Source organism: Oncorhynchus tshawytscha, linkage group LG13, assembly GCF_018296145.1.
Source record: "Oncorhynchus tshawytscha isolate Ot180627B linkage group LG13, Otsh_v2.0, whole genome shotgun sequence".
Classification (NCBI taxonomy): Eukaryota; Metazoa; Chordata; class Actinopteri; order Salmoniformes; family Salmonidae; genus Oncorhynchus; species Oncorhynchus tshawytscha.
This window is the reverse complement of record NC_056441.1, coordinates 22,000,289-22,028,112: the sequence shown is the minus strand read 5'-3', so window position 1 is coordinate 22,028,112 and position 27,824 is coordinate 22,000,289. Positions and strand designations below refer to the sequence as shown.

At 53.4% G+C, this 27,824-nt stretch overlaps 1 protein-coding gene across 1 annotated transcript; it reads left to right on the top strand.

Annotated features, from left to right (window-relative positions):
• Positions 1–4: 4 nt before the first annotated feature.
• On the top strand, positions 5–27,824 carry LOC112265825 (SH3 domain-binding protein 5-like). The gene is made up of 9 exons (XM_042295350.1): positions 5–490; positions 1,245–1,307; positions 3,499–3,627; positions 19,530–19,694; positions 23,143–23,273; positions 25,605–25,647; positions 25,740–25,956; positions 26,045–26,467; positions 26,655–27,824. Exons 1-9 carry the CDS (start codon positions 410–412, stop codon positions 26,834–26,836), a joined length of 1,434 nt encoding a protein of 477 aa, XP_042151284.1. The 5' UTR covers positions 5–409; the 3' UTR covers positions 26,837–27,824.

Sequence of the window (27,824 nt, the reverse complement as noted above, 5' to 3'; positions counted from 1 at the left end):
TTAAATTAAGACCAAAAATCACATTTTTGTTTCACGAATTTTTACGATATAGCCAATTATGACTTTTTGGCTTTGGTAACTAGTGGAAACCCTCTAACTCACTCACACGGTCAGTATCTGTCGGGGAGAGTCGCTTTCAGCAGAACCGACTGTTGTGTCTGTGGGATTCATTTCAATGATGAGCTACAGACAGACACGCTTTCCTGCATCTCCCATTCTCTATCTAACTGCAGTATATTCGTGTATTTGCAAGCTTGCTGTGGATTCTATCATACTGTTGAGTCTTCTACGGGTGTAGTCAGAGGCAACGGACCGCCTGAACTAAACTAGCCGCTGAAGTCTCATCTCGGCGGGGGTCGCATTTTGTATAGCACCCTGGTTCAAAGAACCCCCCCAAAAACAAAGAAATATGGAGAAGTTGGAAAATGGAAACAGATCAGAGGAAAAGTGTGAATCTCACGAGGAGGAAGAGTTGGACCCCAGGATCCAGGTACAGTGATTAGCCTAGCTGTTATTATTGTAGCAAGATAGATATGATGATGTTGTTACGTTATTATGCATGTCGGAATGACAATGGGACATGAGGTGGTAGAGAGAAGTGAAGGTTATCTAGAGGCAACACACACACACACACACACACACTTTATTCACACCACAGGTCCATAGCGAGTTGACTCGGTCTGTGACCCAGTGTAGTGGAAGCTGTGTTAATGAATAGCACTGACAGTCATACACACACAAAAAATGTGTTCCTCAATGGTTCTTTGGGAAGGGGGATGCTGATCAAGAACAGTGTGGGGAGGTTTAACTGCTTTTTTAGTAAATTCCAGTGGTTTTGACACACATGCACACACACACACACACACACACACACACACACACACACACACACGCACGCACACACACACACACACACACACACACACACACACACACACACACACACACACACACACACACACACACACACACACACACACACACACACACGTTCAACGTTTAACCATCTCCAGATGTGTTAGGGCCTGGCTGAGATCATGGAATATTTGAATTAACACTCCCCTGCTTTTCTTTTCATACCTCCATCTTTTTTGCTTTCCCTCCAATTCTATTCTCCTCATTCCATTCTCCTTCTTCTCTCTATTTACACACTCCATCCTTTCTCTCGGCATTCTCTTTCCACCCTATATCCTCCTCTCTCCTCCTTCCCTCCTCCCTGTCTCCTGTGTGTTGTGTGTAAACAGGGGGAGTTGGAGAAGTTGAACCAGTCTACAGATGACATCAACCGCTGGGAGACAGAGCTGGAGGTAGGCCAGGAATGCAGGAAATTGTAAACTTGTAGTGTATTTAGGATTTTAAAAGGCTTCTGAAGTTTGTAATCTCCACTTTGAAATTTCAGACTTGATTTTCCCTTACGAAAACTGAATCAACCCCTACAAAAAGGTCCATCAATTATAATCCAGATAATCATTCACATTTCCTATTGCTGCAGGATTATTTTCCTGTTGTAGCAAACTGGCTCAAATTAAGATCCTACATCTGTAGGGGACACGGTCCCTGTGTGATGCGTGTCACAGTTTTCCTGGATGGAATTTCTGGTCAGAAAAAATCTCACACAGCACATTTCCTACTGCCCCTCCCTACTCCCTATTCATCCCTATTCTCTACTCCCTATTCCCTACCCCCTACTCTGGATATAAACACACTATTTAAAGTTTCTATAATGCTAAATTGAGGTTGTTTTTGGATAGAAGAGGTGCTTGTTCCTGGTTTGGAGGGACACAACTCTGTTCTGTTTTTGACCCTTTAGCAGTATGTTCCAAGACTGACTTCTTCATTTCGTCCTAAACCATCTCCTTTTCTTTTCTGGTTTTCATTAGAAATACGATCTCTTCCAAACTCTTTCCTTTGAGCCCAGAGAGGTTAAAACAACAACAGAGGGAGAGAGAGAGTTAGAGGGAGAGACACAGAGAGAAAGAGAGGCAGAGAGAGAGAGATAGGGGGAGAGACAGAGAGAGAAAGAGAGAGAGAGAGACAGGGGGGGGAGAGGGGGAGAAAAAGAGGGAGATGGGGAGAGGGAGAGAGAGAACAGGAGTGAGAATGGGAGAGAGAGAGAGTGAGTGAGAGAGGGAGAAGAAGAGAGCGAGTTTACTAAAAACGTTGAGTACTTAGTGTAAATGTCAGTATATTCATTGTGTTTCGGGAAGAGTACACATATATTATACACATCCACATGTAAGGCATGTGTTATACACACAGTGTGTTGTATATCTCTAGGAATCTAGTCCATCGAAAGAGAATGTCTGAAGGCGATGTATGTTAGGTCTGTCAAGTTGTTTACGTTATAAACAAAGGTGACTCTGACCCCCTCTAGAGAACCTGTAGGGTAGACTGGCTTGACCCTGTAGGGTAGACAAGCCTGAGTGGCCTCTCTCGCTCACCATTAAATCCTGGGACTACTCTCTCTCTCTCTCTCTCTCACTCTCGCTCTCTCTCTCTCTCTCTGGCCATCAGCTATTAGAAATACATTTGTAATGCTGTTAGGCGTGGTGCGTCACAGTATCAGGAGACTTGAAACTTTATGGACCACTGTTTTAGTTCATGTTCTTTTCCAGAGCCACAAATAATAACATGTTTATTTTAAACATCTCTCAGTGGATGTCCCAGAAACCTTTGCATCATACCTCCATCACCACAGAAACAATCACGGAAGTGTGACGAGGTCACAGGAAGCTAGTTTCCCCTCTAGTCCCCCTCCTCCCCACTCTCTTCTTCCCCATCCATCTCTACCCCTCTCTTTGTAACCTCCTACCTTTCTCATATGACGACAGGATGCAGGTGTTACAGCACCTAAATCTGATTCACAAAGCTGGTGCTAAACACACACACACACACACACACACACACACACACACACACACACACACAACACACACACACACACACACACACACACACACACACACACACACACGTCTCTTTGACAGGGAGATAGACGCATTTCTCAGCCCCTAATTTTAGACATTAGACCATTTTAGACAATTTCTAACAGCATAGTGGTAATGTTCCTGTCTGCAGGCTGGTGGTTTGTGTGTGCTAGGTTAAGTGGGTTAGTGTTGTATTGAGTTAGTTGACACAGCTCTTTTGAGGAAAGCACAAAGCCTGACTATCTCAGTTCTCTGGGATGGAGAAGAGGAGGAAAGGAGGAGAAGTGAGGAGGAGAGGACGGGAACGAAAACACTTTCCATAACAACAGAACACAGAGACACTGATACAGTGTTATATATACACTCTCTGTGTACAAATGAGCACCCCCTGTCTGTGGAGCTAACATGCAGTAGTGACAATAGAATAGAACAGGACAAGATGTCATACATTCAGTATAGGATCCCTGAGGGAAGGTCTTTGAATATGGAGATTTATTGGTACTTTACTAACTGCTGTGTGTTTGTGTGTGTGTTTGTGTGTGGGTGTGTGTTTGTGTGTGTGTGTGTGTAGGACTGTCGCCAGAGGTTCCGTGCGGTGCTGGTAGAAGCCACAGTGAAGCTGGATGAGCAGGTGAAGAGAATCGGCAGAGCTGTAGAAGACTCCAAACCTTACTGGGAGGCCAGGAGAGTGGCTAGACAGGTACACACACACACTAACACACACACACACACACGCACACACACGCACACACATTCAAACATTACATTAGACCTTGAGTAGAGCCGGTGGTCTTCTGAAGTACAGATTCTCAGACAGATAGATGGGCAGGTAGCCAGACAGGCAAGGGTCCAACAGTGTACATGATAGGAACGTTTTAATGAGAACACACACTCAAGGAGTTCACAGCCAGACTAGCAGTCACGTTGTGTCTATTTATAACTCTGTCACACTCCCGTTCTCTAACTCAGACTGATCACACACACACAAACACACACACACTCTGTCATCGGGTTAGTAGGGGAATAGATGAGTCTCTCAGGTGGAGGTGTTTAATCCTTTCTTTATGTATCCTCTCTAATGTCTGTGTGTCTGTCTGTGTGTCTGTCTGTCTGTGTGTGGGTGTGTGAGTGAGCGAGCGGGGGGGTTAGGGTGATGGGGGGGTGTGTGGAGACCAGGAGAGGAGGCCAGTCAGGGGTATTGTGGGTATTTTGAGACAGGTACTCTGCCCCTCCTGTCGCGCCCACCTCCTATAGCTACTCTGGTTGGCTCATGACAGATATTCAGACCCCCCAGGGGGCTCGGTTCCTCACCCCTGGCACAGCATACGAGAGGGCAGCGTTTCAGTCATTCAACAAATGACTGGCGTGTGTGTGTCTGCCAACTGAAAATGTAGCTGACCTGTCTGTGCTTTGACGGGAAAGAGTTTGGCTGGGGGGTACAAGCAGACAGAGTGTGTGTGTGTGTCCTAGGTTTCACTTGCTCCATCAGCCTGGTCAATGTAGAGGTACAGCATGTGTAGATGACAGCTTCAGCTGTGTGGCAGGATTATTGAGAGCTTTCAGATATGGTGGGACACAACGCAGGGTCTGAATCAGCTCACAAACACCCACATGCATTGACTTGCTGTATTTGTGTGGCTGTGTGTGTATATGAAAGAGGAGAGTGACATAAATAGGCCACAGCCTTATCTAGCTAGCAGCCCACAGTGAGCCTTGGGGATAAACCCTTCCATTGTTGAGTTGTGATTCATGTCTGAATATTTCATATTTCATATGTGACCTGCTTTATGGAGGAGGCTGATCCAACAGCTACTCTTCTCATCCTCCCTCCTTCTCTCCTTCCACCCCATCTCATCCTGTTTCTGTTTAGCTCAGTTGGTAAGTGCGTGGCGCTTGCAACACCAAGGTTGTGGGTTCAACTCCCACAGGGATCACATCACATACAAACTAAAACATTTTAGGATTCAATGAACTGAAAGTGTCTGCTAAGTGGCATATATTGTCCCTCACTACCCCCAGATTCCCCCCACCCTGCATTACCCCCAGTACACTGCACTACCCTCAATACACTGCACTACCCTCAATACACTGCACTACCCTCAATACACTGCACTACCCTCAATACACTGCACTACCCCCCAGCTACCCCCCCCCACCACCCTGCACTACCCCCAGCTTCCCCCAGTGCACTGCACTACCCCCCAGCTTCCCCCAGTGCACTGCACTACCCCCAGTACACTGCACTACCCCCAGCTTCCCCCAGTGCCCTGCACTACCCCCAGTACACTGCACTACCCTCAATACACTGCACTACCCCAGTACACTGCACTACCCTCAATACACTGCACTACCCCCAGCTTCCCCCACCACCCTGCACTACCCCCAGTTTCCCCCAGTGCACTGCACTACCCCCAGCTTCCTCCCAATGCACCGCACTACCCCCAGCTTCCCCCAGCGCCCTGCACTACCCCAGCTTCCCCCCAGTGCACTGCACTACCCCCAGCTTCCCCCAGTGCACTGCACTACCCCCAGTGCACGCCAACACCCTGCACTACCCCCAGCTTCCCCCAGCGCCCTGCACTACCCCCAGCTTCCCCCACCACCCTGCTCTACCCCCTCCACTCCCCAGCGCATGCCACCACCCTGCAGTACCCCCTCCACTCCCCAGCGCATGCCACCACCCTGCACTACCCCCTCCACGCCCCAGCGCATGCCACCACCCTGCACTACCCCCTCCACTCCCCAGCGCATGCCACCACCCTGCACTATCCCCTCCACTCCCCAGCACACGCCACCACCCTGCACTACCCCTCCACTCCCCAGCGCATGCCACCACCCTGCACTATCCCCTCCACTCCCCATGGCACGCCACCACCTTGCACTACCCCCTCCACTCCCCAGCGCACGCCACCATCTTGCACTACCCCCTCCACTCCCCAGCCCACTACTGTCTCTCCTCTGATATTCCGATGCGGAGACTGAGTGGAGAGGAGACTGAGAGGAGACTGAGAGGAGACTGAGAGGAGACTGAGAGAAGACGGAGAGGAGTGGAAGGTTCAGGAGGTTGTTAGCAGTTGACATTTCTCTTCAATAACACATACCACAAAGCAAATCAGGGGTAGAAAAATAGGTTTATTCAAAGAGGAGATGTTATGATGAAAGGTAGATGTTCATTCTCCCCTGTCCTCAGTGATTCTCTTCAGTGATTCTCTCCTGTGATTCTTTCCTGAACAAAGGGCAGGATGTAGTTTTATAACCCAACCCTAGCCTGTGGTTGACCAATTAGAATTCCTTGCAATAAAACTGGGCCAATGACCAAATAACAAGTGTCCTATTTCAGGTTCAATATATAAACAATTTGGACCAATGAGAACTTGCCATGCAGGTATGAGTCTGAAATTCCTCCAATTCCTGAAATTAATCCCCTATTACAGAAAAAACACTATTTCCATTGACCTTTAGGTCTCTATTGACTTTAGTCCTCTTGACCTTTAGGTCTCTATTAACTTTAGTCCTCTTGACCTTTAGGTCTCTATTGACTTAATCCTCTTGACCTGTATTACTCTATTGACTTTAGTCCTCTTGACCTTTAGGTCTCTATTGACTTTATCCTCTTGACCTTTAGGTCTCTATTGACTTTAGTCCTCTTGACCTTTAGGTCTCTATTGACTTAATCCTCTTGACCTGTATTACTCTATTGACTTTAGTCCTCTTGACCTTTAGGTCTCTATTTACTTTAGTCCTCTTGACCTTTAGGTCTCTATTGACTTAATCCTCTTGACCTGTATTACTCTATTGACTTTAGTCCTCTTGACCTTTGACTTTAGTCCTCTTGACCTTTACCTTTAATCCTCTTGACCTGTATTCTCTGACTTTAGTCCTCTTGACCTTTAGGTCTCCTTTATCCTTGACCTTTAGGTCTCTATTGACTTTAGTCCTCTTGACCTTTAGGTCTCTCTAATCCTCTTGACCTGTATTACTCTTAATCCTCTTGACCTGTATTACTCTATTGACTTTAGTCCTCTTGACCTTTAGGTCTCTATTGACTTTATCCTCTTGACCTTTAGGTCTCTATTGACTTTAGTCCTCTTGACCTTTAGTACTCTATTGACTTTAGTCCTCTTGACCTTTAGGTCTCTATTGACTTTATCCTCTTGACCTTTAGGTCTCTATTGACTTTATCCTCTTGACCTTTAGTACTCTATTGACTTTAGTCCTCTTGACCTTTAGGTCTCTATTGACTTTTAATATTTAAGGATCGTAGCTCTCTTTCAGTGAAGCTGTCTCCCTCTTTGTCTGTCTGTCACTCTCTCTCACACACTAGTGTAGCCTAACAGCCTGTCTCAAAGTAAGGAAGAGACAGAGAGAGGGGGGGGGGGCTACAACCGGCAAACAGTTATCTGTGTTGTGTGTTGTGGTGAAGTGCGTATGTGTTTGTCTGATTATGGAAGTGGAGTGAGAGTATGATGTGCGCGAGGTGATATGTGTCACAAGGGATATGTGTGTGTGTGTGTTTGTGTGTCTTAGAGACATGCAGGCATACTGAATTTGTACAGAATAAATAACAAAGGATGCAATTTACACATAGCTTTGTCTAGGTCATTGGGTGTCAAGGTGCTTCACATGGTAATGCAGTAGTGTACACACACACACACACACACTTCCTGAGGTAAGAGCAAGAGAGGCGGGAGTTCCTGGCCCCTTCCTGTGCCTGTGCTGGGAGATTGTGGGATTTGTGCTTGTGAGATTTGTCTTAACAAAGTTTCAGTGGTTTAGGGAGAGAATGCTTTGCTTGTGCTTTACCCACACACACACACACACACACACACACACACACACACACACACACACACACACACACACACACACACACACACACACACACACACTCACTCACAGGCATAAACGTTTTAGGGTCTATCATTTGTGATGTTTGAAGGTTAGTCTCTGTTAAATATACGACTGTGTGTCTGGTGTCTTTAGTTGAGACCATAAAGTAGTCCAGGAGAGAGAGAAGGAGGGGGGAGAGAGAAGGGGGAGGGGGAGAGAGAAGGGGGAGGGGGAGAGAGAAGGGGGAGGGGGAGAGAGGGGGAGAGAGAAGGGGGGAAAGAGAAAGGGGAGGGGGAGAGAGAGAGAAGGAGGGGGGGGAGAGAAGGGGAAAGAGAAAGGGGGAGGGGGAGAGAGAGAGAGAAGGGGGAGAGAGAGGGGAAAGAGAAAGGGAGGGGGAGAGAGAGAGAGAAGGGGGAAAGAGAGAAGGGGAGGGGGAGAGAGAGAAGGAGGGGAGAGAGAGTCTGCTGGGGGAGAGAGAGAAGGGGGAGGGGGAGAGAGAAGTGGGGGAGAGAGAGGGGGAAAGAGAAGGGGAGGGGGGAGAGAGAAGGGGGAGAGAGAGAAGGGGAAGGGGGAGGAGAGAGAAGGGGAGGGGAGAGAGAGAGAAGGGGGAGGGGGAGAGAGAGAGGGGAGAAGGGGGAGAGAGAAGGGAGAGAGAGAGAAGGGCTCAAAGAGAAGGGGGGGGGGGAGAGAAGGGGGGAGAGAGAGAACTCTTGTTGGGGGAGAGATCGAGGGGGAGGGGGGAGAGAGAAGGGGGGGAGGAGAGAGAAGGGGGAGGGGGGGGAGAGAGAAGGGGGAGAAGGGGGGGAGAGGGGGGAGAGAGAGAAGGGGGAGGGGGGAGAGAAAATGAAAGTGCGGAGTCAATTACGAGAGGAGAAAAACATCTCCATCCCTCCTATCTTCCCTTCATCCTTTCCTCCCTCCATCTCATATCTTCTCAAGCTAAACCTGTTAACCCCAGAGTGAGAGATAGCTCAAGCTAAACCTGTTAACCCCAGAGTGAGAGATAGCTCAAGCTAAACCTGTTAACCCCAGAGTGAGAGATAGCTCAAGCTAAACCTGTTAACCCCAGAGTGAGAGATAGCTCAAGCTAAACCTGTTAACCCCAGAGTGAGAGATAGCTCAAGCTAAACCTGTTAACCCCAGAGTGAGAGATAGCTCAAGCTAAACCTGTTAACCCCAGAGTGAGAGAGCTCTAAACCTGTTAACCCCAGAGTGAGAGGCTCAAAAACCTGTTAACCCCAGAGTGAGAGATCCCTCTAAATCTTCCCTTCAATCCTTTAACCCCAGAGTGAGAGATAGCTCAGCTAAACCTGTTAACCCCAACTAAACCTGTTAACCCCAGAGTGAGAGATAGCTCAAGCTAAACCTGTTAACCCCAGAGTGAGAGATAGCTCAAGCTAAACCTGTTAACCCCAGAGTGAGAGATAGCTCAAGCTCAAACTAAACCTGTTAACCCCAGAGTGAGAGATAGCTCAAGCTAAACCTGTTAACCCCAGAGTGAGGGAGTTAAAACACCTATTAGTGTTGGGGAGGGGTAGTGAGTAGGGTCAGAGGGGGTCTGCTGGGTAGTGCTGGAGGGTCCCCCCTAGGCATACAGTGTTATCATGGCTCTCCTTAGCTATCTGTTTGGATAACCCCTAACCTTTAAACCCCGACCTCTGAAAGCTCTGTTTAGACCCTAGCACTCTCACACTGTAGAACTACTCACACACTCACTCACACACCCATCACTCCTATAGTATGTATATTTCAAGAGCACTACACTAGGGCCCTCAGCCTGCTTGGGGTGGAGTGTATGAACTCTTGTTGGTGAGTGGGTATAGATCGAGACACATGTGAGTGTCTGACTCTGAAGGAGACCTTTGAATGTGACTGAGACAGTGAATACACCAGGGGCGCAACTTTGGTTTTAGAAGTGGGGGGGGTACAACAGTTTTATTTTTTATTAGAATTGTTTCATCCAGTTGATAAACACTCCAAACAGCCTACCCGACCCGCTCTGAGGCGTCCACATGGTCCTAAATCACACCGTTGCCTCGTTTTGTATCACATTCCAATGATAAAACTGGGGGCGACAAAAATGCAAGTTCAGAATGTGGGGGGGACATGTCCTTGAGACACCACTGAGAATTCAACAGCATCCTATACCAACAAAGACTGTTTGTCTGTTTGATACAGGCAGAGAGAGTGTGTGTGTGTGTGTGTGTGTGTGTGTGTGTGTGTGTGTGTGTGTGTGTGCGTGTGTGTGTGTGTGTGCGCGTGCGTGCGGTGTGTGCGCGCGTGCGTGCGTGTGTGTGTGTTCTAGGTGGATTGGTCCCTGGGTTGGTTCCTGCTTTCTATGACAGTTTGCTGTTGTTATGTATTGACAAAGGGAGCTGTCTGGTGGGCAGGGGTCTGTGGTGCTGTCAGAGAGAAACATACATATACAGAGCCTTCAGAAAGTATTCAGACCCCTTGACTTTTCCACATTTTGTTACATTACAGTCTGATTCTAAAATGGATTCCAGGGAAAACAACTATTTAATCAATTTTAGAATAAGGCTGTAATGTAACAAAATGTGTAAAAAGTCAAGGGGTCTGAATACTTTCTGAAGGCTCTGTATATACACAAAAAGAAAGGTATGGAGAGAAAGAGAAGAATGGAGGTCGATTAAACCAGGTCTTTGTGATGGAAATGAGTTTGAACTTGAGCATCTCTCTCTCTCTCTCTCTCTCTCTCTCTCTCTCTCTCTCTCTCTCTCTCTCTCTCTCTCTCTCTCTCTCTCTCTAACGTCTTGTGTTCAGAAAGAGATGAAGTACTTTAAACAATTATGAGAAGCTGCTCTGCTCTGTATGTGTGTGTGTTTGTATAGACCTAAATATAGTGGCTATTCCTATTACAACAGTAGCTGTGTAGTGAAGCGGCTCGCTTCAGAGAATCCAGAACACTAAAGTACTCAGTCTTTCTTCTTCTACTCCCACATTCCCCCTCCCTGTCCTCTCCTCTGCTCCTCTCCCCCCCAGTCCTCTCCTCTGCTCCCCCTCCCAGTCCTCTCTCTGCTCCCCCCACCCTGTCCTCTCCTCTGCTCTCCCTGTCCTCTCCTCTGCTTTCCTCTCCCCTCCCAGTCCTCTCCTCTGCTCCCCCTCCCTGTCCTCTCCTCTGCTTTCCTCCCCCTCCCTGTCCTCTCCTCTGCTTTCCTCCCCCCTCCCTGTCCTCTCCTCTGCTTTCCTCTCCCCTCCCAGTCCTCTCCTCTGCTTTCCTCTCCCCTCCCAGTCCTCTCCTCTGCTTTCCCCCCTCCCAGTCCTCTCCTCTGCTCCTCTCCTCTCTCCCCTCCCAGTCCTCTCTTCTGCTTTCTCTTCTGCTCTCCCCTCCCAGTCCTCTCTTCTGCTTTCCTCTCCCTCCCCCTCCCTCTGTCCTCCCTGTCCTCTCCTCTGCTTTCCTCTCCCCTCCCAGTCCTCTCTTCTGCTTTCCTCTCCCCTCCCAGTCCTCTCTTCTGCTTTCCTCCCCCTCCCTGTCCTCTCCTCTGCTTTCCTCTCCCCTCCCAGTCCTCTCCTCTGCTTTCCTCTCCCCTCCCAGTCCTCTCCTCTGCTTTCCTCTCCCCTCCCAGTCCTCTCTCCTCTGCTTTCCTCTCCCCTCCCAGTCCTCTCTTCTGCTTTCCCTCCCCTCCCTGTCCTCTCCTCTGCTTTCCTCTCCCCTCCCAGTCCTCTCCTCTGCTTTCCTCTCCCCTCCCCCAGTCCTCTCCTCTGCTTTCCTCTCCCCTCCCTGTCCTCTCCTCTGCTTTCCTCTCCCCTCCCAGTCCTCTCCTCTGCTTTCCTCCCCCTCCCAGTCCTCTCCTCTGCTTTCCTCTCCCCTCCCAGTCCTCTCCTCTGCTCTCCCCCTCCCTGTCCTCTCCTCTGCTTTCCTCTCCCCTCCCTGTCCCTCTCCTCTGCTTTCCTCTCCCCTCCCAGTCCTCTCTTCTGCTTTCCTCCCCCTCCCAGTCCTCTCCTCTGCTTTCCTCTCCCCCTCCCAGTCCTCTCCTCTGCTTTCCTCTCCCCTCCCAGTCCTCTCTTCTGCTTTCCTCTCCCCTCCTCCCCCCAGTCCTCTCTTCTGCTTTCCTCTCCCCTCCCTGTCCTCTCCTCTGCTCTCCTCTCCCTCCCTGTCCTCTCCCCCTCCCTGTCTCTCTCTCTCCTCCCCCTCCCTGTCCTCTCCTCTGCTTTCCTCTCCCCTCCCAGTCCTCTCCTCTGCTTTCCTCTCCCCTCCCTGTCCTCTCCTCTGCTTTCCTCTCCCCTCCCAGTCCTCTCCTCTGCTTTCCTCTCCCCTCCCAGTCCTCTCCTCTGCTTTCCTCTCCCCTCCCAGTCCTCTCCTCTGCTTTCCTCTCCCCTCCCAGTCCTCTCCTCTGCTTTCCCTCCCCTCCCTGTCCTCTCCTCTGCTTTCCTCTCCCCTCCCTGTCCTCTCCTCTCCTCTGCTCTCCCCTCCCTCTCCCCTCCCTGTCTTCTCCTCTGCTTTCCTCTCCCCTCCCAGTCCTCTCCTCTGCTCCCCCCTCCCTGTCCTCTCCTCTGCTTTCCCTCCCTCCCTCCCAGTCCTCTGCTCTCTCCCCCCCCCAGTCCTCTCCTCCTTTCCTCCTCCCCTCCCAGTCCTCTCCTCTGCTTTCCTCCCCCCTCCCTGTCCTCTCCTCTGCTTTCCTCTCCCCTCCCAGTCCTCTCCTCTGCTTTCCTCTCCCCTCCCAGTCCTCTCCTCTGCTTTCCTCCCCCTCCCAGTCCTCCTCCTCTCCCCTGTCCTCTCCTCTGCTTTCCCCCCTCCCTGTCCTCTCCTCTGCTTTCCTCTCCCCTCCCTGTCCTCTCCTCTGCTCTCCTCTCCCCTCCCTGTCCTCTCCTCTGCTTTCCTCTCTCCCCTCCCAGTCCTCTCCTCTGCTTCCTCCCCCTCCCTGTCCCCCCTCCCTGTCCTCTCCTCTGCTTTCCTCTCCCCTCCCTGTCCTCTCCTCTGCTTTCCTCTCCCCTCCCAGTCCTCTCTTCTGCTTTCCTCTTCCCCCTCCCAGTCCTCTCTTCTGCTTTCCTCTCCCCTCCCTGTCCTCTCCTCTGCTTTCCTCTCCCCTCCCAGTCCTCTCTTCTGCTTTCCTCTCCCCTCCCAGTCCTCTCTTCTGCTTTCCTCCCCCTCCCTGTCCTCTCCTCTGCTTTCCTCTCCCCTCCCAGTCCTCTCCTCTGCTTTCCTCTCCCCTCCCAGTCCTCTCCTCTGCTTTCCTCTCCCCTCCCAGTCCTCTCCTCTGCTTTCCTCTCCCCTCCCAGTCCTCTCTTCTGCTTTCCTCTCCCCTCCCTGTCCTCTCCTCTGCTTTCCTCTCCCCTCCCAGTCCTCTCTTCTGCTTTCCTCTCCCCTCCCAGTCCTCTCCTCTGCTTTCCTTTCCCCTCCCCTCCCTGTCCTCTCCTCTGCTTTCCTCTCCCCTCCCAGTCCTCTCTTCTGCTTTCCTCCCCCTCCCAGTCCTCTCCTCTGCTTTCCTCTCCCTCCCAGTCCTCTCCTCTCTCTCCCCCTCCCTGTCCTCTCCTCTGCTTTCCTCTCCCCTCCCTGTCCTCTCCTCTGCTTTCCTCTCCCCTCCCAGTCCTCTCTTCTGCTTTCCTCTCCCCTCCCAGTCCTCTCCTCTGCTTTCCTCCCCCTCCCTGTCCTCTCCTCTGCTTTCCTCTCCCCTCCCAGTCCTCTCCTCTGCTTTCCTCTCCCCTCCCAGTCCTCTCCTCTGCTTTCCTCTCCCCTCCCAGTCCTCTCCTCTGCTTTCCTCTCCCCTCCCAGTCCTCTCCTCTGCTTTCCTCTCCCCTCCCAGTCCTCTCCTCTGCTTTCCTCTCCCCTCCCTGTCCTCTCCTCTGCTCTCCCTCTCCCCCTGTCCTCTCCTCTGCTCCCTTTCCTCTCTCCCTCCCTGTCCTCTCCTCTGCTCTCCTCTCCCCTCCCTGTCCTCTCCTCTGCTTTCCTCTCCCCTCCCAGTCCTCTCCTCTGCTCCTCCCCCTCCCTGTCCTCTCCTCTGCTTTCCTCCCCTCCCTGTCCCTCCTCTGCTTTCCTCTCCCCTCCCAGTCTCCTCTGCTCCTCCTCCTCCCCTCCCAGTCCTCTCCTCTGCTTTCCTCTCCCCTCCCAGTCCTCTCCTCTGCTTTCCCTCCTCCCCTCCCTCCCTCTCCTCCTCTCCCCTCCCAGTCCTCTCCTCTGCTTTCTCTCCTCCCTCCCTGTCCTCTCCTCTGCTTTCCTCTCCCCTCCCTGTCCTCTCCTCTGCTTTCCTCTCCCCTCCCTGTCCTCTCCTCTGCTTTCCTCTCCCCTCCCTGTCCTCTCCTCTGCTCTCCTCTGCTTTCCTCCCTCCCTGTCCTCTCCTCTGCTTTCCTCTCCCCTCCCAGTCCTCTCCTCTGCTCTCCCCCCTCTCCTCTCCCTGTCCTCTCCTCTGCTCTCCTCTCCCCCTCCCCTGTCCTCTCCTCTGCTTTCTCTCCCCTCCCAGTCCTCTCCTCTGCTTTCCTCCCCAGTCCTCTCCTCTGCTTTCCTCTCCCCTCCCAGTCCTCTCCTCTGCTTTCCTCTCCCCTCCCAGTCCTCTCCTCTGCTTTCCTCTCCCCTCCCAGTCCTCTCCTCTGCTTTCCTCTCCCCTCCCAGTCCTCTCCTCTGCTTTCTCCCCCTCCCAGTCCTCTCCTCTGCTTTCCTCCCCCTCCCTGTCCTCTCCTCTGCTTTCCTCTCCCCTCCCTGTCCTCTCCTCTGCTCTCCTCTCCCCTCCCTGTCTCTCCTCTGCTTTCCTCTCCCCTCCCAGTCCTCTCCTCTGCTTTCCCTCCCCTCCCTGTCCTCTCCTCTGCTTTCCTCTCCCCTCCCTGTCCTCTCCTCTGCTCTCCTCTCCCCTCCCAGTCCTCTCCTCTGCTTTCCTCTCCCCTCCCAGTCCTCTCCTCTGCTTTCCTCCCCTCCCTGTCCTCTCCTCTGCTTTCCTCTCCCCCTCCCTGTCCTCTCCTCTGCTTTCCTCTCCCCTCCTCCCAGTCCTCTCCTCTGCTTTCCTCTCCCCTCCCTGTCCTCTCCTCTGCTTTCCCTCCCCTCCCCCTCCCTGTCCTCTCCTCTCCTTTCCTCCCCCTCCCTGTCCTCTCCTCTGCTTTCCTCTCCCCTCCCAGTCCTCTCCTCTGCTTTCCTCTCCCCTCCCAGTCCTCTCCTCTCTTTCCTCTCCCCTCCCAGTCCTCTCTTCTGCTTTCCTCTCCCCTCCCAGTCCTCTCTTCTGCTTTCCTCTCCCCTCCCTGTCCTTTCCTCTGCTTTCCCTTCCTCTCCCCCCTCCCCTGTCCTCTCCTCTCCCCTCCCAGTCCTCTCCTCTGCTTTCTTCTCCCCTCCCTGTCCTCTCCTCTGCTTTCCTCTCCCCTCCCTGTCCTCTCCTCTGCTTTCCTCTCCCCTCCCAGTCCTCTCTTCTGCTTTCCTCTCCCCTCCCAGTCCTCTCCTCTGCTTTCCTCTCCCCTCCCAGTCCTCTCCTCCCTCCCCTCCCTGTCCTCTCCTCTGCTTTCCTCTCCCCTCCCAGTCCTCTCTTCTGCTTTCCTCTCCCCTCCCAGTCCTCTCTTCTGCTTTCCTCTCCCCTCCCTGTCCTCTCCTCTGCTTTCTTCTCCCCTCCCCCTCCCTCCCTCTCCCCTCCCAGTCCTCTCCTCTGCTTTCCTCTCCCCTCCCTGTCCTCTCCTCTGCTTTCCTCTCCCCTCCCAGTCCTCTCCTCTGCTTTCCTCTCCCCTCCCAGTCCTCTCCTCTGCTTTCCTCTCCCCTCCCAGTCCTCTCCTCTGCTTTCCTCTCCCCTCCCAGTCCTCTCCTCTGCTTTCCTCTCCCCTCCCTGCCCTCTCCTCTGTCCCTCCCCTCCCTGTCCTCTCCTCTGCTTTCCTCTCCCCTCCCTGTCCTCTCCTCTGCTTTCCTCTCCTCCCTGTCCTCTCCTCTGCTGCTCCTTCCCTGTCCTCTCCTCTGCTTTCCTCTCCCCTCCCACCCTCTCCTCTCTCCTCTCCCCTCCCAGTCCTCTCCTCTGCTTTCCTCTCTGCCCCTCCCCTGTCCTCTCTCCTCCCTCTCCCAGTCCTCTCCTCTCTCCCCCCCCCTGTCCTCTCCTCTCCCCTCCCTGTCCTCTCCTCTCCCCTCTCCTGTCCTCTCTCCTCTCCCTCCCTCTCCTCTTTCCTCTCCCCTCCCCCTCCCTCTGTCCTCTCCCTCCCAGTCCTCTCCTCTCCTCTCCCCCCCTGTCCTCTCCCCTCCCTGTCCTCTCCCTCTCCCCTCCCTGTCCTCTCCTCTCCCCTCCCTGTCCTCTCCTCTGCTTTCCCTCCCCACCCTGTCCTCTCCTCTCTTTCCTCTCCCCTCCCTCCCTCTCCTCTCCCCTCCCTGTCCTCTCCTCTCCTCTCCCCTCCCTGTCCTCTCCTCTGCTTTCCCTCCCAGTCCTCTCCTCTGCTTTTTCCTCTCCCCTCCCTGTCCTCTCCTCTGCTTTCCTCTCCCCACCCTGTCCTCTCCTCTGCTTTCCCTGTCCTCCCTCTCCTCCTCTTTCCTCTCCCACCCTGTCCTCTCCTCTCTCCCTCCCCAGTCCTCTCCTCTGCTTTCCTCTCCCCTCCCAGTCCTCTCCTCTGCTTTCCTCTCCCCTCCCTGTCCTCCTCTCCTCTGCTTTCCTCTCCCCTCCCAGTCCTCTCCTCTGCTTTCCTCTCCCCTCCCAGTCCTCTCCTCTGCTTTCCTCTCCCCTCCCTGTCCTCTCCTCTGCTTTCCTCTCCCCTCCCTGTCCTCTCCTCTGCTTTCCTCTCCCCTCCCTGTCCTCTCCTCTGCTTTCCTCTCCCTCCCACCCTCTCCTCTCCTCTCCCCTCCCAGTCCTCTCCTCTGCTTTCCTCTCCCCTCCCAGTCCTCTCCTCTGCTTTCCTCTCCCCTCCCTGTCCTCTCCTCTGCTTTCCTCTCCCCTCCCAGTCCTCTCCTCTGCTTTCCTCTCCCCTCCCAGTCCTCTCCTCTGCTTTCCTCTCTTTCCCTCCCAGTCCTCTCCTCTGCTCTTCCTCTCCCCTCCCAGTCCTCTCCTCTTTCCTCTCCCCTCCCTGTCCTCTCCTCTGCTTTCCTCTCCCCTCCCTGTCCTCTCCTCTGCTTTCCTCTGTCCTCTCCCTGCTTTCCTCTCCCTGTCCTCTCCTCTCTTCCCTCCCCACCCTGTCCTCTCCTCTGCTTTCCTCTCCCCACCCTGTCCTCTCCTCCTCTCCCCACCCTGTCCTCTCCTCTGCTTTCCTCTCCCCCACCCTGTCCTCTCCTCTCCCCACCCTGTCCTCTCCTCTGCTTTCTCCCTCCCAGTCCTCTCCTCTGTCCTCTCCTCTCCCCTCCCAGTCCTCTCCTCTGCTTTCCTCTCCCCTCCCAGTCCTCTCCTCTGCTTTCCTCTCCCCTCCCAGTCCTCTCCTCTGCTTTCCTCTCCCCTCCCAGTCCTCTCCTCTGCTTTCCTCTCCCCTCCCTGTCCTCTCCTCTGCTTTCCCTCTCCCCACCCTGTCCTCTCCTCTCCCCTCCCAGTCCTCTCCTCTGCTTTCCTCTCCCCTCCCTGTCCTCTCCTCTGCTCTCCCTCTCCCTGTCCTCTCCTCTGCTTTCCTCTCCCCACCCTGTCCTCTCTCCTCCCACCCTGTCCCCTCTCCTCTGCTCTCCTCTCCCTGTCCTCTCTCCTCCCCCCCTCCCAGTCCTCTCCTCTGCTTCTCCTCTCCCCACCCTGTCCTCTCTCTCTGCTTTCCCTGTCCTCTCCTCTGCTTTCCTCTCCCCACCCTGTCCTCTCCTCTCCCCTCCCAGTCCTCTCCTCTGCTTTCCTCTCCCCTCCCAGTCCTCTCCTCTGCTTTCCTCTCCCCTCCCAGTCCTCTCCTCTGCTTTCCTCTCCCCTCCCAGTCCTCTCCTCTGCTTTCCTCTCCCCTCCCTGTCCTCTCCTCTTCTCTCCCTGTCCTCTCCTCTGCTTGCCTCTCCCCACCCTGTCCTCTCCTCTGCTCTCCCTGTCCTCTCCTCTGCTCTCCTCTCCCCACCCTGTCCTCTCCTCTGCTTTCCTCTCCCCACCCTGTCCTCTCCTCTCCCCCCCCTGTCCTCCTCCTCCTCCTCCCTGTCTCCCCACCCTGTCCTCTCCTCTGCTCTCCCTGTCCTCTCCTCTCCCCTCCCAGTCCTCTCCTCTGCTCTCCTCTCCCCTCCCTGTCCTCCCTCCTCTGCTTTCCTCTCCCCTCCCAGTCCTCTCCTCTGCTTTCCTCTCCCCACCCTGTCCTCTCCTCTCCTCTCCCCTCCCAGTCCTCTCCTCTGCTTTCCTCTCCCCTCCCTGTCCTCTCCTCTGCTCTCCCTCCCTCTCCTCTCCTCTCCTCTCCCCACCCTGTCCTCTCCTCTGCTTTCCTCTCCCCCACCCTGTCCTCTCCTCTCCCCCCACCCTGTCCTCTCCTCTGCTTTCCTCTCCCCACCCTGTCCTCTCCTCTCTCCTCCCTGTCCTCTCCTCTGTCCTCTCCCTGTCCTCTCCTCTCCCCTCCCTGTCCTCTCCTCTGCTTTCCTCTCCCCTCCCTGTCCTCTCCTCTGCTTTCCTCTCCCCTCCCTGTCCTCTCCTCCTCTGCTTTCCTCTCCCCTCCCAGTCCTCTCCTCTGCTTTCCTCTCCCCTCCCTGTCCTCTCCTCTGCTTTCCTCTCCCCTCCCAGTCCTCTCCCCCTCTGCTTTCCTCTCTCCCTCCCTGTCCTCTCCTCTGCTTTCCTCTCCCCTCCCAGTCCTCTCCTCTCCCCTTTCCTCTGCTTTCCCTCCCCTCCCAGTCCTCTCCTCTGCTTTCCTCTCCCCTCCCAGTCCTCTCCTCTGCTTTCCTCTCCCCTCCCAGTCCTCTCCTCTGCTTTCCTCTCCCCTCCCAGTCCTCTCCTCTGCTTTCCTCTCCCCTCCCAGTCCTCTCCTCTGCTTTCCTCTCCCCTCCCAGTCCTCTCCTCTCTTTCCCTCCCCCCCACCACCATCCCTCTCCTCCCCACCATCGTCCCCTCCTCCCTCCCCACCATCGTCCCCTCTCCTCCCCACCACCGTCCCCTCTCCTCCCCACCACCGTCCCCTCTCCTCCCCACCATCGTCCCCTCTCCTCCCCACCATCGTCCCCTCTCCTCCCCACCATCGTCCCCTCTCCTCCCCACCATCGTCCCCTCTCCTCCCCACCACCGTCCCCTCTCCTCCCCACCATCGTCCCTCTCCTCCCCACCATCGTCCCTCTCCTCCCACCATCGTCCCTCTCCTCCCCACCATCGTCCCCTCTCCTCCCCACCATCGTCCCTCTCCTCCCCACCATCGTTCCCTCTCCTCCCCACCATCGTCCCCTCTCCTCCCCACCATCGTCCCCTCTCCTCCCCACCATCGTCCCCTCTCCTCCCCACCATCGTCCCTCTCCTCCCCACCATCGTCCCTCTCCTCCCACCATCGTCCCTCTCCTCCCCACCATCGTCCCCTCCTCCCCACCATCGTCCCCTCTCCTCCCACCATCGTCCCCTCTCCTCCCCACCATCGTCCCCTCTCCTCCCCACCATCGTCCCCTCTCCTCCCCACCATCGTCCCCTCTCCTCCCCACCATCGTCCCCTCTCCTCCCCACCATCGTCCCTCTCCTCCCCACCATCGTCCCCCTCTCCTCCCCACCATCGTCCCTCTCCTCCCCACCATCCCCTCTCCTCCCCACCATCGTCCCCTCTCCTCCCACCATCGTCCCTCTCCTCCCCACCATCGTCCCCTCTCCTCCCCACCATCGTCCCCTCTCCTCCCCACCATCGTCCCCTCTAACCAGAAGGTTAGAAACCTATTTTTGCAAGAGGGATCGTGCAAAGTACATTTCACTTTAAATAAATTATTCAGGTATTCATGAAAGTACGTTAAAGCACTCATTACCCCCCCAGGCCCAGCTGGAGGCCCAGAGGGCGACGGGGGAGTTTCAGAGGGCGGTGGAGATCCTTGGGGCGGCTAAAGAGACCATCGCCCTGGCAGAGGAGAGACTCCTGGAGGAGGACAGCAGACAGTTTGATTCAGCCTGGCAGGAGATGCTGAACCACGCCACCAACAGGGTGGGTAAACACACACTCTTGGTCCTGGAAAGCTACAGTGTGTGCAGACTGTGACCGACTGGGTTTGTTAGCTTGCTTAGCTTGATTAGGCATTTGTAGTAGCAATGGTCATCAAAATTGTTAAAAGGTTTTAAAACAAGTCTAATAAATACAACAGTTGGACAATGGATGAAGATACTCCGAACCTTTAGAATTTTTAAAATACATCAGATATTGACGGCATTATTGCAGATAAAAACATTTTACTGGCACAGACAAATAGTGAATGGAGTTTTTGGTGGGAATTCACGTCTTTTTTTTAATGCACTCAAATATACATTTTCTAATGGTTTCAGGTATTTAAAAAAAAATGTCTTAAAATAAAGTTTTATGTGCCTCAATTGCATAAACACACCGGGTTCATTTGTGTATATATGAATAAGTTAATTAACCTAAAGGGGTGAAATAGGTCTGCAGCCACCAAAGTCTTGGACTGTCTCGGCCTACCTGCACCCACAAGCGCTGTCTCGGCCTACCTGCACCCACAAGCGCTGTCTCGGCCTACCTGCGCCCACAAGCGCTGTCTCGGCCTACCTGCGCCCACAAGCGCTGTCTCGGCCTACCTGCACCCACAAGCGCTGTCTCGGCCTACCTGCGCCCACAAGCGCTGTCTCGGCCTACCAGCGCCCACAAGCGCTGTCTCGACTGCCTCATTAATTACTGTTGTCGTCACATTCTGTTGCATTATTCAACAATTGTGTCAATAGCAGGAAACCCGCAGATGAAAAATCAACAGGCTTAGCTCTAGATTACACCTATCTAAACATTCTTTACATTGTCTGCAAGATCAGACATAATACTACTATAACCTGAGTGTTCATTTCAGGAAGTTGCTTTCATTTCAGCGCATCTCATTTGTCAACATTTCAACTCCATTAAATTAGGACTTTTTTTAATTGCACAAAAAACGGCCACCAAAATAAAGTGATCTTTCTTCTCTTTCTTGTGATGTAAGTGTAGAGACGGTGCGTTAAATCCCCGACCAAGCTTTTCCGTTCTTATATAGATGCAACGGAATGACAATGTATTCCACTGGGCCCATTTTAGCCATTACCAGTGTGATTGACAGGTCATTACAAACGTTTCTGCGATCGTAATGTTAACGGGGAAAAACAAATGGCACAAGGAAGAGTGGGAAAGAATTGCCAGAGAAAAATGAAAGCAAATCAATCCAGCAAGATATAAGAGACAAGTAGATTTTGCTCCCCTCAAACACAGGACATGAATGTCTGAAAAGACTGATACTCAGGTGGGGTATGCACGTCACTTGTGTGTGTGTATATGTGTGCATGCACGTCACTTGTGTGTGTGTGTATGTGTGCATGCACGTCACTTGTGTGTGTGTATATGTGTGCATGCACGTCACTTGTGTGTGTGTATATGTGTGCATGCACGTCACTTGTGTGTGTGTGTATGTGTGCATGCACGTCACTTGTGTGTGTGTGTATGTGTGCATGCACGTCACTTGTGTGTGTGTGTATGTGTGCATGCACGTCACTTGTGTGTGTGTGTATGTGTGCATGCACGTCACTTGTGTGTGTGTGTGTGTATGTGTGCATGCACGTCACTTGTGTGTGTGTATATGTGTGCATGCACGTCCTTGTGTGTGTGTGTATGTGTGCATGCACGTCACTTGTGTGTGTGTATATGTGTGCATGCACGTCACTTGTGTGTGTGTATATGTGTGCATGCACGTCACTTGTGTGTGTGTATATGTGTGCATGCACGTCACTTGTGTGTGTGTATATGTGTGCATGCACGTCACTTGTGTGTGTGTATGTGTGCATGCACGTCACTTGTGTGTGTGTATGTGTGCATGCACGTCACTTGTGTGTGTGTATATGTGTGCATGCACGTCACTTGTGTGTGTGTATATGTGTGCATGCACGTCACTTGTGTGTGTGTATATGTGTGCATGCACGTCACTTGTGTGTGTGTATGTGTGCATGCACGTCACGTGTGTGTGTGTATGTGTGCATGCACGTCACTTGTGTGTGTGTATATGTGTGCATGCACGTCACTTGTGTGTGTGTGTATGTGTGCATGCACGTCACTTGTGTGTGTGTGTATGTGTGCATGCACGTCACTTGTGTGTGTGTATATGTGTGCATGCACGTCACTTGTGTGTGTGTGTATGTGTGCATGCACGTCACTTGTGTGTGTGTGTATGTGTGCATGCACGTCACTTGTGTGTGTGTGTATGTGTGCATGCACGTCACTTGTGTGTGTGTATATGTGTGCATGCACGTCACTTGCGTGTGTGTATGTGTGCATGCACGTCACTTGTGTGTGTGTATATGTGTGCATGCACGTCACTTGTGTGTGTGTGTATGTGTGCATGCACGTCACTTGTGTGTGTGTGTATGTGTGCATGCACGTCACTTGTGTGTGTGTGTATGTGTGCATGCACGTCACTTGTGTGTGTGTGTATGTGTGCATGCACGTCACTTGTGTGTGTGTGTATGTGTGCATGCACGTCACTTGTGTGTGTGTGTATGTGTGCATGCACGTCACTTGTGTGTGTGTATATGTGTGCATGCACGTCACTTGTGTGTGTGTGTATGTGTGCATGCACGTCACTTGTGTGTGTGTATATGTGTGCATGCACGTCACTTGTGTGTGTGTGTATGTGTGCATGCACGTCACTTGTGTGTGTGTGTATGTGTGCATGCACGTCACTTGTGTGTGTGTGTATGTGTGCATGCACGTCACTTGTGTGTGTGTGTATGTGTGCATGCACGTCACTTGTGTGTGTGTGTATGTGTGCATGCACGTCACTTGTGTGTGTGTGTATGTGTGCATGCACGTCGCTTGTGTGTGTGTATATGTGTGCATGCACGTCGCTTGTGTGTGTGTGTATGTGTGCATGCACGTCACTTGTGTGTGTGTGTATGTGTGCATGCACGTCACTTGTGTGTGTGTGTATGTGTGCATGCACGTCACTTGTGTGTGTGTGTATGTGTGCATGCACGTCACTTGTGTGTGTGTGTATGTGTGCATGCACGTCACTTGTGTGTGTGTGTATGTGTGCATGCACGTCACTTGTGTGTGTGTGTATGTGTGCATGCACGTCACTTGTGTGTGTGTGTATGTGTGCATGCACGTCACTTGTGTGTGTGTGTATGTGTGCATGCACGTCACTTGTGTGTGTGTGTATGTGTGCATGCACGTCACTTGTGTGTGTGTGTATGTGTGCATGCACGTCACTTGTGTGTGTGTGTATGTGTGCATGCACGTCACTTGTGTGTGTGTGTATGTGTGCATGCACGTCACTTGTGTGTGTGTGTATGTGTGCATGCACGTCACTATTAGTAGTAGTAGTAGCTTGAACTTGGTGAAATAGATCAAAGCACACACACCAAAGACTGACTCTGCTAGACTGACTCTGCCACCCTATTGGCTGTTGCAGGTGATGGAGGCGGAGACGGCAAGGACTCGTAGCGAATTAGAGCACAGAAAGACGGCGAACCACCTCAACGCCTGCATCAGTCATATGAGACAGCTGGAGAAGAAACTAAAACGCACCATCAACAAGTCCAGGTGTGTGTGTGTATGTGTGTGTGTGTGTGTTTTGGTCCTGTTAATGTGACTGACTAGCTGAGAAGATAAAGGAACGATACACACACTCAGCCGCCCCTATCTTGGGCCTCTCGGTGCTGAATGTGATGACCTGCAGATGTTGGCCGGGTAGGCCTGTGCCTGTTGTGTATGAGTTTGGGCATAGTGTAGGTACATGTGTGTGTGATTGTATGTGTGTGTTTGAGATTTTTGGGGGTAGTATGTGTGTGTGTTTGTACTATGTGTGAGTTTTGGAGTAGTGTGTGTGTGTGAGTTTGGGGGCGAAGTGTGTGTTTCCCTTAAGGGCCTGTGGAATGTAGCAGCTGTTGGAGGTGGAGTGTTATTTTTCCAGAGGTTCATGGTTGCTATAACGACTATACAGCGCTCTGAAAGAACTAGTGATTCAAATATCTCTCTCTCTCTCTCTCTCTCACCTTCTCTCTCTCTCTCGCTCTTCTCTCTCTCTCTCTATCTCTCTCTCTCTCTCTCTCTCTCTCGCCTTCTCTCTCTCTCGCTTCTTCTCTCTCTCTCTCTCTCGCCTTCTCTCTCGTTCTCTCTCTGATCTTCCCCCGCTCTCTCTCTCTCCCCGCTTCTCTTCTCTCCTGATCTTCTCCCCCGCTCTCTCTCTCTCCCCGCTCTCTCTCCCCTTCTCTCCCTGCTCTCTCTCTCTCCCTGCTCTCTCTCTCTCCCCGCTCTCTCTCCCCCCGTCTCTCTCCTCTGATCTCCCCCCCCTCTCTCTCTCTCTCCTCTGCTCTCTCTCTCTCTCTCTCTCTCTAAAATCTCTCTCCTCCCCCGCTCTCTCTCTCTCTCTGCTCTAATCCCCTCTCCCTCTCTCTCCCCCGCTCTCTCTCTCCCCCGCTCTCCTCTCTCTCCTCTCCCTCTCTCTCTCTCCCCCTCTCTCTCTCTCCCCCGCTCTCTCTCTCTCCCCCTCCGCTCTCTCTCTCTCTCCCGCTCTCCCTCTCTCTCCCCGCTCTCTCTCTCTCCCCCGCTCTCCCCTCTCTCTCCCCGCTCCTCTCTCTCCCCGCTCTCTCTCCCCTGCTCTCTCTCTCTCCCCCTCTCGCTCTCTCTCCCCACTCCCTCTCTCCCCCGCTCTCTCTCCCCCTCTCTCTCTCTCCCCTCCCCCTCTCTCTCTCCCCCCTCTCTCTCTCTCCCCCGCTCCTCTCTCTCCCCCCGCTACCTCTCTCTCCCCCGCTCTCTCTCTCTCTCTCCGCTCTCTCTCTCCCTCTCTCCCCCGCTCCCTCTCTCTCCCCGCTCTCTCTCCCCGCTCTCTCTCCCCCGCTCTCTCTCTCCCCGCTCTCTCTCTCCCCCCGCTACCTCTCTCTCCCCGCTCTCTCTCCCCCGCTCTCTCTCTCTCTCTCTCTCCCCGCTCTCTCTCCCCCGCTCTCTCTCTCTCCCCCGCTCCCTCTCTCTTCCCTCTCTCTCTCCCGCTCTCTCTCTCTCTCTCCCCGCTCTCTATCTCTCTCCCCGCTCTCTCTCTCTCCCCGCTCTCTCTCTCCCCCCGCTCTCTCTCTCTCTCTCCCCCGCTCTCTCTCTCCCCGCTCTCTCTCTCCCCCGCTCTCTCTCTCTCTCTCCCCCGCTACCTCTCTCTCCCCCGCTACCTCTCTCTCCCCCGCTCTCTCTCTTCCCGCTCCCTCTCTCTCCCCCCTCTCCCTCTCTCTCCCCTGCTCCCTCTCTCTCCCCCCTCTCTCTCTCCCCCGCTCTCTCTCTCGCTCCCGCTCCCTCTCTCCCCCGCTCTCTCTCTCTCCCCCGCTCCCTCTCTCTCCCCGCTCTCTCTCCCCGCTCTCTCTCTCTCTCCCCCGCTCTCTCTCTCTTCCCCCGCTCTCCCCTCTCTCTCTCCCCGCTCCCTCTCTCCCCCCTCTCCCTCTCTCTCCCCCGCTACCTCTCTCTCCCCGCTCTCTCTCTCCCCCGCTCTCTCTCTCTCCCCGCTCTCTCTCTCTTTCCCGCTCTCTCTCTCCCCGCTCCCTCTCTCTCCCCGCTCTCTCTCCCCGCTCTCTCTCTCTCTCCCCCGCTCCCTCTCTCTCCCCCGCTCCCTCTCTCTCCCCCGCTCCCTCTCCTCTCTCTCCCCCGCTCTCTCTCTCTCCCCCGCTCTCTCTCTCTCTTTCCCCCGCTCCCCCCGCTCTCTCTCCCCCGCTCTCTCTCTCTCCCCGCTCTCTCTCCCCGCTCTCTCTCTCTCTCCCCGCTCTCTCTCTCTCTCCCCGCTCTCTCTCTCTCTCTCTCTCTCCCCGCTCTCTCTCCCCCGCTCCCTCTCTCTCCCCCGCTACCTCTCTCTCCCCCGCTCCCTCTCTCTCCCCCGCTTTCTCTCTCCACCTGCAGGCCATATTTTGAACTGAAGGCAAAATACTACCTACAACTTGAGGTATGTACAGTGTTTATTGTTGCCATAGATACACAATAAGTTGTTTGTGTGTTGTAACACCCTGTGTTGTAACGTCTCTTCTTCTCTCTCAGCAACTAAGACGACATGTAGACAAGTTTCAGGCCAAGCTGACCGTTGCCAAGGCAGACTACCGCACAACGCTGCATAACCTAGAGAACATCTCCGAAGAGATCCACTCCCGGCGACACTCCATCACCATGGGAACCAGAGGGAGGGGCGTGGGGGCTGAGGGGCAGGGGGGAAATGAGGACATCACCAACTTCAAGATGGAGTCAGACGGACTGTCCTGTGAGTGTCACACACACACATACGTGCACACAGCCAGGTTTTAATGTGTGTATCTTTGTGTGTATGTTAATTTGTGTGTGTTTCCCAGTGGCATCTGTGACGTTTGATGAAGGCGGTAACTGTGGTGGATCAGAGGAAGAGACAAAAACACACTCCACTTCCGCTCCCCTCGATATGCCCTCCTCTTCTCTCCATGCCTACCCCTCCACCCCTCTGGACCTGCCCTCCTCATTCTCCATTCTCCACCCCTCCACCCCTCTGGACCTGCCCTCCTCATTCTCCACCCCCTCTGCCTACCCCTCCACCCCTCTGGACCTGCCCTCCTCATTCTCCACCCCCTCTGCCTACCTCTCCCCCTGCCCATCCCTTATGTCCTCGTCCTGTCCCAGTGCCATGGAGGGACACAGTCCAGGTGGCTGGCTAAGCCCAGAGTCGAGGTGTGGTTCTCCTCTCCTCGGTCCCCGCTCCCAGTGCAGTGGAGCCTCCTCCCCAGACTGCGACCAGGAAAGAGGTGTGTGTGTTAATGTGTTTTTCCGGTGACTTTGTGTCTATAAATGTGTTAATTGTTTGGATTATTGTTGGGCTACTGTTTATAGGATTGTATGTTAGAAAATAAGTTTATTCACCTTTAACTCTGCTTTTGTGTGTGTGTGTGTGTGTGTGTGTGTGTGTGTGTGTGTGTGTGTGTGTGTGTGTAGGGGACAGAGCAGAGGGCGCGGAGCAGAAGTTGGAGGCAGGTCTAAGTAAGCTGACCCTAACAATAACACACCCACTGCATCCTGGGAACGACGACTCCAAGGATGACCCCAAGACGACCTCCAGCTCCGCCACTACAACACATATTCCCAACCTTACCATCCTCCAGACCAACAGCGCCTAACGGACAGACAACTTCACCTCTTACCCTTGACCCTTGACTCATGACCTTCAAGCCTAAACTCTAACTGAGCTTTTCTATGAACTTCAGTAACATTACAATGTGTTTTATTCACTCCAGGGACAAACCTATTCCATGCATAGGAAATAAGGAATAGTGGCAATAGGGTGCCATTTTGGATCTTGCCCAGAACTGATCTGGAATAACCTGGAAGGGGAAATAAACTTGGGGATTGTGGGGGATCATAGCCAGGCAAGTCTATTGTCTACACCTTAAAACACTCCAAACCAAGGAAGGGTGTGAAAGAGACATTGCTATGGCTGTGTCCCAATCTTCCAAAAAGGGTGGACTTGCACAATCACTGTCATGGATTTAAAAGCTATTGATTGGTGTAAGCTGGGGGGAGTTTCCACTATTGTGACATGTTGGAATGATCCTGGAGAGAGATATGTAAATATGGCTGTTGAGCCCCCCCGGCTCCCCTGATCCCACAACGTGTGTGAGGGGCAGAGGTTACTGTGGTCTCAGCACGCGTGTGTGTGTGTGTGTGTGTGTGTGTGTGTGTGTGTGTGTGTGTTTGTGTGTGTGTGTGAGTGTGTGTGAGTGTGTGTGTGTGTGTGTGTCAGAGGAACAGCATGTTACTGCAGTTTTTCTCCCTCACATAGACTGACTGGGGTTGTTACTGCAGTTTTTCTCCCTCACATAGACTGACTGGGGTTGTTACTGCAGTTTTTCTCCCTCACATAGACTGACTGGGATTGTTTGCAATTACTATGTGTTGTACGTGTTTGTGTGTGTCGCTATGCGTGGTAGGTAGGGCGACAGTGTGTGTAGAGACTGTTTCAGTGCAGTTGTAGTGTTGGTGTATGACTCCTGTATGGTGTATGGGGAGAGTACAGCCTGACTCCAGTAGAGAGAGTCTATATTTATGCTCGGTGTCTCTGACCTACACTATGTATCTGTTCTTAGAATAAAACACGTCCTGACACTT